Source organism: Zingiber officinale, chromosome 1A (assembly GCF_018446385.1).
Source record: "Zingiber officinale cultivar Zhangliang chromosome 1A, Zo_v1.1, whole genome shotgun sequence".
NCBI lineage: Eukaryota > Viridiplantae > Streptophyta > Magnoliopsida > Zingiberales > Zingiberaceae > Zingiber > Zingiber officinale.
Window position 1 is genome coordinate 172,003,433 of NC_055987.1, and position 9,590 is coordinate 172,013,022.

At 37.9% G+C, this 9,590-nt stretch overlaps 1 protein-coding gene across 1 annotated transcript; it reads right to left on the reverse strand.

Annotated features, from left to right (window-relative positions):
• Positions 1-3,230: 3,230 nt before the first annotated feature.
• LOC122006915 (secreted RxLR effector protein 161-like) lies at positions 3,231-3,953 on the reverse strand. The gene has a single exon (XM_042562612.1). It carries the CDS (start codon positions 3,951-3,953, stop codon positions 3,231-3,233), a length of 723 nt encoding a protein of 240 aa, XP_042418546.1.
• Positions 3,954-9,590: the final 5,637 nt, after the last annotated feature.

Here is a 9,590-nt window from a genome sequence, read left to right on the forward strand (position 1 = left end):
GAACAATGAAATCACAAGGAAAAGAAAAATAAAAGAACACAACTTCGAAAAACATATTCGAAATACTAGAATCGTAAGCCTCTTGTATTTGGTATTATTTCCATAAATAACTAGCATGATGCGGAAATGAAAAATTACTAGTTATACCTTCTAAAAAGACCTCTTGATCTTCTACCGTATTCCTCTTCTAACCTCGGACGTTGTGTGGGCAACGATCTTCCGAGATGAGAACCACCAAGCACCTTCTTCTTCCTTGCAAGTTTCGGCCACCACAATTCTCCAAGAGAAGTAGAGGTCCGGGCACCACCACCAAGCTCCAAGGGATGCAAGAAACAAAACCACCTTTCTCTCCTTCTTCTCCTAGCTAGAACCGGCCACCATCAAGAGCTCCAAGAGAGGTTGCCGCCGGCCATAAGAAGAAGAGAAGAGGAAGAAGCTAGGGCCGGCCACCAAGGAGGAAAAGAGAGGAGAAGAATAATAGAGTTGATCACCCGTGAAGGCACCTCTACCCCCTCTTTTATAATCCTTGGTCTTGACAAATAAGGAAATTTTAATAAAAAATTCCTTAATTCTTTTGTCATAAAAAAGAAAAATTATTTTAATTAAAAACAATTTTCTTCTTTTAATAATAATGGTCGGCCACTTCTATTCCCCAAAACAAGGAAAATTTAATTCACACAAGAATTAAAACTTCCTAATTTGTTTCTAGAAATTTATAAAAATTTCTCCAATAATTTTTATCCCTTCATGATTGGTTAATAAAAAGGAAATTTTATAAATTAAAATTCTTCTTCTAAACATGTGGATAATTTCCAAAAGGAAAGTTATCTCTAAAAATTAAAATCTCTTTTCAATCTACAAATAAGGAAAGATATCAAATCTTTTCTTAATCTTTTGTAGAAACTAACAAAAGAGAATATTTAATTTTTAAACTTCTCTTTTAAATTATTATCATGGTCAAAAAGGAAAGTTTTTCTTAAAAATAAAAATCTCCTTTCAATCTACAAATAAGGAAAGATTTCAAATCTTTTCTTAATCTTTTGTAGAAAGCTTTAAAAGGAAAGATTTAATTTTTAAACTCTCTTTTAAAACTATGATATCCATATAAGAAATAATTTTAATAAAAAATCCTTTTTAATATGATGTGGCCGGCCACCTAAACTTGGGCTCCAAGCTATTGGCGGGCCACCTTTAGGCTTGGCCGGCCCTAAGCTTGAGCTTCAAGCTTAGCTTGGCCAGCCCCTATTGGTTGGGTAAGAAGGTGGGTATGTGGTGGGTATAAATCTCTATATACAAGAGACTACGATAGGGACCGAGAGGAGGAATTGGTTTTGGTCTCCCGATGAAATTAAGCTTCCTGTGTTCGCCCCGAACACACAACTTAATTCCATCAATAATAATTCATTCCACTAAAGAACTATTATTGAACTACCGCACCAATCCCAAATTACATTTTGGGCTCCTTCTTATTATGAGTGTGTTAGTCTCCCTGTGTTTAAGATGTCAAATGTCCACTAATTAAGCGAGTTACTGACAACTCATTTAATTAATATCTTAGTCCAAGAGTAGTACCACTCAACCTTATCGTCATGTCGGACTAAGTCCACCTGCAGGGTTTAACATGACAATCCTTATGAGCTCCTCTTGAGGACATTCTCAACCTAAATCACTAGGACACAGTTTCCTTCTATAATCAACAATACACACTATAAGTGATATCATTTCTCAACTTATCGGGCTTATTGATTCATCGAACTAAATCTCACCCATTGATAAATTAAAGAAATAAATATCAAATATATGTGCTTGTTATTATATTAGGATTAAGAGCACACACTTCCATAATAACTGAGGTCTTTGTTTCTTTATAAAGTCAGTATAAAAGAAACGACCTCTAATGGTCCTACTCAATACACTCTAAGTGTACTAGTGTAATTATATAGTTAAGATAAACTAATACCTAATTACACTACGATATTCCAATGATTTGTTCCTTTTCATCTTGGTCGTGAGCTACTGTTTATAATTTATAAGGCACTGATAACATGATCTTCTGTGTGTGACACCACACACCATGTTATCTACAATATAAATTAATTGAACAACTACATTTATCATAAATGTAGACATTTGACCAATGTGATTCTTATAAATGTTTATACCAAAAGCTAGGCTTTTAGTATATACTCTAACACAGAGTAGTGTCAAGCCACAGCCTCCTCTGTTTATTCTTCTCTTGTAACCTAAATATAATCTTGCACACCTTTATCCTTTCATGTCATAAAGAAAGTAACAGAATGCCTTGGTATAGGTATTGGTCCTATCCATGTATGACCAAATCGAAGCTCGTGAGCTTGTCCAGATAATTAGTTACATACAAGCAATGAAACATGATACCTTAACATTTATAGCCTTTTGGTGGTGATGTATTCAAGACAGATGTAGAATGGATCTAGGAAGAAGTTTTTAATGGTAATGTCCCAGAGGATAAATAATGCATAAGTGACAAATATTTTGTCATCATTAGATTATGCTTTTTCCAATTATTGTGGATCAACATTAGAATATTGTCACTCCATCAATTTCAACGCAAGGTTATATTACTAATAATGATTGATCTAAAGACATGGGCAAATTAGTGAAGGGAAAGTCTGACAAATCATAGAATAACACAATGGATTATTGACCTGGACTGCACAATTTCCATCACTTGAAGATTTTGTCTTCCTCACTCCACTTTATCCCAAGTTGATATACATGAGGTTAATTGTTTCATTGATAATCTTTATCTTTTGTTCTCTTTTTGTTTAATGTGAATGATTTAAAATGATATCCTCTAGTGGTTATATTGAAGTATTTTGGTAGAACTCTTTAGGAGAAAGAGATATTATGTCTTATATATCTTTAAACTTTTGATTACAAAGCCATTATATTGACTTGAAAGAAACTTAGAGGGTAAGTAAGCTTAAATGCTAAGTAACCGTTTAGCTTATCAAGGTGACTCTTTGATTCATACAACAATTGCATGCACGATGGAAGAGTGATGGTCCAACTTCCTCATAATGATGGTCAACACATTAACTTTAACACTCCCCCTTAATGTGTTGTCGAATTCCAAGTTTGGCTCAGAGCTGTTCAAATCTTTCTCTCGGAAGTGCGTTTGTGAAAATGTCAGACAATTGCTCCTCAGATCGACAGAACTCAAGTTGAATTTCTTTATCTTCAATTGCCTATCGAATGAAATGATGCTTGAGTGCTATATGTCGAGTTCGGCTGTGGTGAACTGGGTTCTTAGCCATAGCGATTGCAGATTTGTTGTCGCAGTATAGCACGGTTCCTTCAATCTGATGATGACCGAGATTAGCTAAGATTCTTCGAAGCCAAATTGCTTGTGAAGTGGCTACTAATGCTGAGATGTACTCGGCTTTCGCAGACGATTGTGCAACACTTTGTTGTTTCTTGGACAACCATGAGAATTTTGCTGAACCAAAAGAGAAACAGTACCCTGAGGTGCTTTTCATGTCGTCTAAGGATCCACCAAGATCACTGTCACAATAACCGACAAGGTTAAGTGCGTGATTATTTTGAAAGCTTAGACCGAGGTCGGTTGTCCCTTGAACATATCGTAAGACGCGCTTTGCTGCACCGAGATGAAAATGGCTTGGACTCTGCATAAATCTTGAGAGTAGACTTGCAGCATACATGAGATCAGGCCTAGTTGCTATGAGGTATAACAAATTACCAATGAGGCTACGGTAGTGAGTGACATCCGCTGCTTTTCCTCCATCTTCCTTTTTCAATTTCTCCCCCATAATGAGTGGTGTAGAGACAGGATTGCATCCCAGCATGTTGAATTTCTTCAGAATCTTTTCTGCATATATCTTTTGGCAGATAAATACTATCTCTTCTTCTTGGTAGATCTCCATGCCCAAGAAATGTCGAAGTAGACCCATATCGCTCATTTCATACTTTTAAGTCATGTCATCTTTGAACTCTTCGATCATCTTCTTGTTGCTTCCTGTGAAAATTAGATCATCAACATAAAGAGTGACTATACGAACATCATTACCTTGCTGCTTGACATACAAAGTTGGTTCACTCTTGCTCTTCTCGAATTTTGTTTGGTTGAAATAGTTGTCGATCTCACTGTACGAAGCGCGAGGAGATTGTTTAAGTCCATATAGCGCTTTCTTAAGTTTGTAGACTTTTCCTTCTTTTCCTTTTAGGATGAAGCCCTGAGGTTGATCTACATACACTTCTTCCTTCAATTCACCATTGAGAAACTGACTTGACATCAAGCTGATAAAGTTTCCACCCTTTGCTGGAGGCAAATGCAATTATAGCTCGGATTGTGTCAAGCCTAGTTGCTGGGGCAAACGTCTCCCCGTAGTGAATTCCAGGCTGTTGAGAATAACCTTTGGCAACTAGTCTTGCTTTGTGTTTTTGAATGGATCCGTCTGGGTTGTGCTTGACTTTGTAGATCCATTTAACACCTATGACTTCTTTGTCTGTTGGTTTATCAACAAGCTCCCATGTCTGATTTTTTTCGATCACACGGACTTCCTCCTCCATTGCTTTTTTCCACGATTCTTCTTTGATTGCTTCATCAAAGTTCTCAGGCTCAATGGAGCTATAATTGCATGTAGCATATATATCATCTAATGATCTGTACCTTTTTGGAGTTGTGCTTGGGGGTGAGGAGTTTGATGAAGTTGGATCAGTTGAGCTTTCGTCATTGGGTTGAGATGAGCTTGAATCTGGTGTGCTTGGCTCAATTTCATCTTCTTTGTCAGTACTAATCAGAATGTCTTTCTTCTCAACTTTGTTTTCTTCCCAATTCCATAAAGCATTTTCATCAACTTGAACATCTCGGCTAATAATAACTTGACCCAGCTGTAGGTTAAATAGTTTATAACCTTTGCTCATGGTACTGTAGCCGACAAAAATACATCTTTCGCTAGATTCGTCAAGTTTTCTTCGTTTCTCTTTTGGAATTTGAGAATAGCAAATGCTTCCGAATACCTTGAGATGGTTCACCGATGGTCTTCTACCACTCCATGCTTCAAACGGAGTCTTGTTTGGTATGGCCATGGTTGGGCATCGATTGGATAAGTAAACGGCTGTGTAGACTGCTTCAGCCCAGAAGATTTTGGGTAAACCTTTCTCGTGCATCATTGATTTTGCCATTTCAACGATTGTTTGGTTTTTCCTCTCGGTAACACCATTTTGTTGAGGGGTGTACCTTACCGTTAGTTGCCTTTCTACTCCTTCATCTTCACAAAAATTGTGAAATTCTTTAGAAGTGTATTCTTTGCCTCTGTCACTTCTTAAGGTTTTGATGAAGCATCCACTCTGTTTTTCGACGAGACTCTTAAACTTCTTGAATATCATGAATACTTCGGACTTCTGTCTCATGAAATAGACCCAAGTCATGCGAGTGTGATCATCGATGAAAAGAATGAAATACCTATTCTGAGCATGAGAAAGGGTGTCCATCGGTCCGCAAATGTCGGTGTGGATAAGTTCCAACTTTTCTTTAGCTCTCCATGATACTCCTTTTGGGAAAGGAAGTCGATGTTGCTTTCCAAACGCGCATCCTTCGCATACATGTTGCTTTCCTTCTATGTGAGGAAGTCCTTGCACCATACTTTTTGCCAGATAATTCTTTGAGGCTTTGAAAATTAAGATGACCAAGTCGTCGATGCCATAAGGTTGATGTCAGGTAGTCCGAGGTAGAAGCTCGATGAGCTTAGCTCGATGAGCTTTTAGATCGGCATAATTGATGTTGAGAGTGAAGCTTCGATTGACCATTTTGATCTTTGTGAACACCTTTGACTTATCTCTCCTGTCAAATATAACACATTCATTGTTATCGAAGCAGAGCTTGTACCCATTTTCCACCAATTGTCCGAGGCTGAGTAAATTTTGACTCAAGCTCGGCACACACAAGACATTGTTGATGTAGCTCGGACCTTCCTTCGTCTCGATGGCGATTCTCCCAAGTCCTTTTGACTTTGTTTGCTCTCCGTTTCCAAACTGAACAGGAGCATTGATGCTATTGTCGAGCTCAGAGAAAATTTCTGAGATCGGCGTCATATGGTTGCTACATCCGCTATCTAGCAACCATTTTCCTTGCTCCTTGTTGGTGGCTGTGTGACATACATAGAATGTTCCATGTGTCTCCTCAGCTGTTTGATTTCTCCAACCTGATTTGCCTGATAAGAGTTCCTACTTCGGCAATCTTTGGCGAGGTGACCAAATCGATTGCATATTTTGCATCTCGATTGGCCTTTGAACCAACAGTCCTTCTCGGAGTGATTTGGCTTATTGCAGTTGCTGCAATTCGATGAGTTATCTTTTCCTCTTCCTTTTGAGTTACGTCCACCTCGTTCTCTTGATTTCCATCCACCTCTTGATTGGCCCTCTCGTTCGTTGTTACCAATTTTGAGCTTTGATTGGAATGCACCCTCTATTGGCTTTTCAGAATGTATGGACAATCTTTGCTCGAACGATTTTAGGGATGCCATCACTTCTTGAACTGTGAGTGTTGTTAGGTCCTTTGTTTCTTCAATGACGGCAATAATGGGATCATATTTCTCAGGAAGATAGATGAGAATCTTTCGTACCAATCTCTGATCTGTAATATCTTAACCATGAGATTTCATTATGTTGACTAAATCAAAGATTCTGGTTGAGAATTCCATGAGTGTTTCTTTCTCCTGCATCTTGGCATTTTCAAATTCCTTGAGTAGTGATTGGAGCTTAATCGCTCTCACTTTCACATCTCCTTGAAATTCGCTCTGCAAGATCTCCCATGCTTCTTTAGCAGTGTCGACACGCATGATTCTGGGAAATATAGCCTTAGTGACTGCTCTTTGAAGGATTGAGAGAGCACTTGCGTCGGCTTGTCGAGACTTCTCTAATTTCTTCAGATCGGCTTCGTTGAGGACAGTGGATTCCTCGGGCTCTTGCACTCCATTCTCCACAATCTCCCATTGGTTAAGAGATCGAAAGATGGTCTTCATCTTTACATACCAGAAATCATAGTCTTCGCCATTAAACTCTGGGATGAGATGGTTGATGTTTGTTAAGCTCGAGCTAGCCATGGATTTGGATTGGTAGAACCTGGAGGCTCTGATACCAACTATTGAAGTATTTTGGTAGAACTCTTTAGAAAGAGATATTATGTCTTCTATATCTTTAAACTTTTGATTACAAAGCCATTATATAGACTTGAAAGAAACTTAGAGGGTAAGTAAGCTTAAATGCTAAGTAACCGTTTAGCTTATCAAGGTGACTCTTTGATTCATACAACAATTGCATGCACGATGGAAGAGTGATGGTCCAACTTCCTCATAATGATGGTCAACACATTAACTTTAACAGGTTATCTATTTTAGCATGTTAATTTGTTCTCTCTGTCAATCTCTCTCTCAGTAACTACTCCCTCATGGAATAAAATGATAGGAAACTCAATCTCCTCATAGATTTCAACACTTAAAGAAAATTATAGAACTTTAATCTTATATCCATAATACTTTTATTAGTCACTCTACTAGTTGAGACTTGAAAGATAAATGTCAATCTCTCTTCCAATTGAAAGATAGTTCTTAAATGTATTTGTATTAACTATTGAAACATGGACTAACACAATTGAAACTCAAATAGAAATATAAACACATCTCAATTTATATATTTGAAGTGTTACTCCTCTTTGATACTATTAATTCCTCAGTCGACATTGTTGTATCGTGAAGCACGTGAGAGAGTGGGAGGGAGGTGAATCACGTGGTTTTCAAAACTTGTTTTCTTTTAAAAATTAAAAGCAAAGTACAGAGCGGAAAATGAAAATGAGAAAGCAAAAAACCAAGATATAAGAAAACACAGGCGGTTTTTATTTGGTTCGTAGCTTTTGGGGACTCCTACTCCAAGGCCTAGGTCCCGCGGACCTATCGATGGACAATCCACTAAAACCTCTTTCAATACTGCCGAAAGCGAGAATCGAGTATAAAAAAAGTTAGGCCAAGTGCAACACCCTGCACTTGTCCTTTTCTAGTAATTAAGTACAAAAAGAAATTTTACCAACACTTCAATAATAGAAATGATAGCGCTTTGTGTTGATGTCTAACTGCCAGGCGTGATCGGAACTCCTCAGAGTAGTTGTCGGGCTCAGCAGTTTCGCAATAGAGTTGCAGCAGGAATCGAGAGTAGTCGGAGGTTCAAATATGCACACAGTAGCTCGTATGTAGTTGTTGTTGAAGTGTCTACTCGAGACTGCCTTATAAAGGGCTTGGAGGGCACCTTCCATAGCATGGAAGGCACCTCCAATAAGGCAAAAACTATCCCAAGAAAACCAGCACTTATCTGCGACCGATTCCAAAAATCATCCTGTGGAGGGCGTCTTCCATAGCCATGGAAGACGCCTTCTATGAACAGTACCGAGGCGTCTTCCATAGTCATAGAAGGCACCTTCTATGAACAGTACTGAGGCGCCTTCCATAGCCATGGAAGGCGCCTTGGGTACTGTTCATTTGAAGGCAGCTTTGCTTCTTTGCTTGCTTTCTTGTCCTGCAGCAAATGTGTTAGTCAAAAAACCCTGTAAGACAAGTGTTAGCATAAATATAATAAATAGAGTAATTAGTTCATGTTCTCCCAGGACCAAGAACTAGTCAAGGTCTCTGTTTAGGGATCCCAAATGAACCTAATTTAATTTCTAAAGAACACAATAGGTTGTTTAGGAAAGGTTCAACACTTGTACGAAATTTTTGTACAGTGGAACCGGTACGATCTTCCTAGGACCAACCAACAACGATGTCCTAGAACTGTTTTACAATTTGTGCAAGTGTTTTCATATCTCACCTATGACTCTCTCTAATATAACTCAGTTCTCATGAATGTATTTGTTCTTGACCATAAACATTCCTAGTTCTATGAGAAGTTCTAAGAATTGTGTCATTTGAATTCTTTTCGAAGTGACCGTACTTCTTTTTCACATAAGTGATCTATCAAGAGTAATCTACATTACATTGCTAGATTATTAAATGTCATGTGATTAACTTCTATCCTTTACTAGTCCATTGGGTAGTTCCCCCATAGTGATCTACATAGTCGTGCAATTAATTTGTTTCATCGAATCTTGTTCTTGGGATTTCCAATCTGCATAGGTTGAGTTTCTTTTGTACCAATATTTTCCATAGGCATCAAACTTATTTCTCGCGATGAACTTAAAATTACTCTCTATTTAACTCTTTAGTTAGCGGATTCAATAGGTTATCCTTGGACTTTATATGGTAAACAGTGATAACACCTGTTGAGAGTAGTTAGTTGCATAATGGTTTTGTGGATATGATGCATATGCCTAGACTTACCATTATACAAATGGCTTTGTGCTCAGCCAATAGCCGATTGACTATCTTAGTGTATATATTATTGCCGATTCAAGTTTTAACCACCTAGGAATATCTTTTAAAAATTGTTGGCCTCTTCATCATATTTGTCAAGAGTTATAAAATCAAATTTCATCATGGACATGAATACTTGTCAAGAGCATTAGTATTTCAAGAGGATAGGGACTAATCAATCATGGGCGA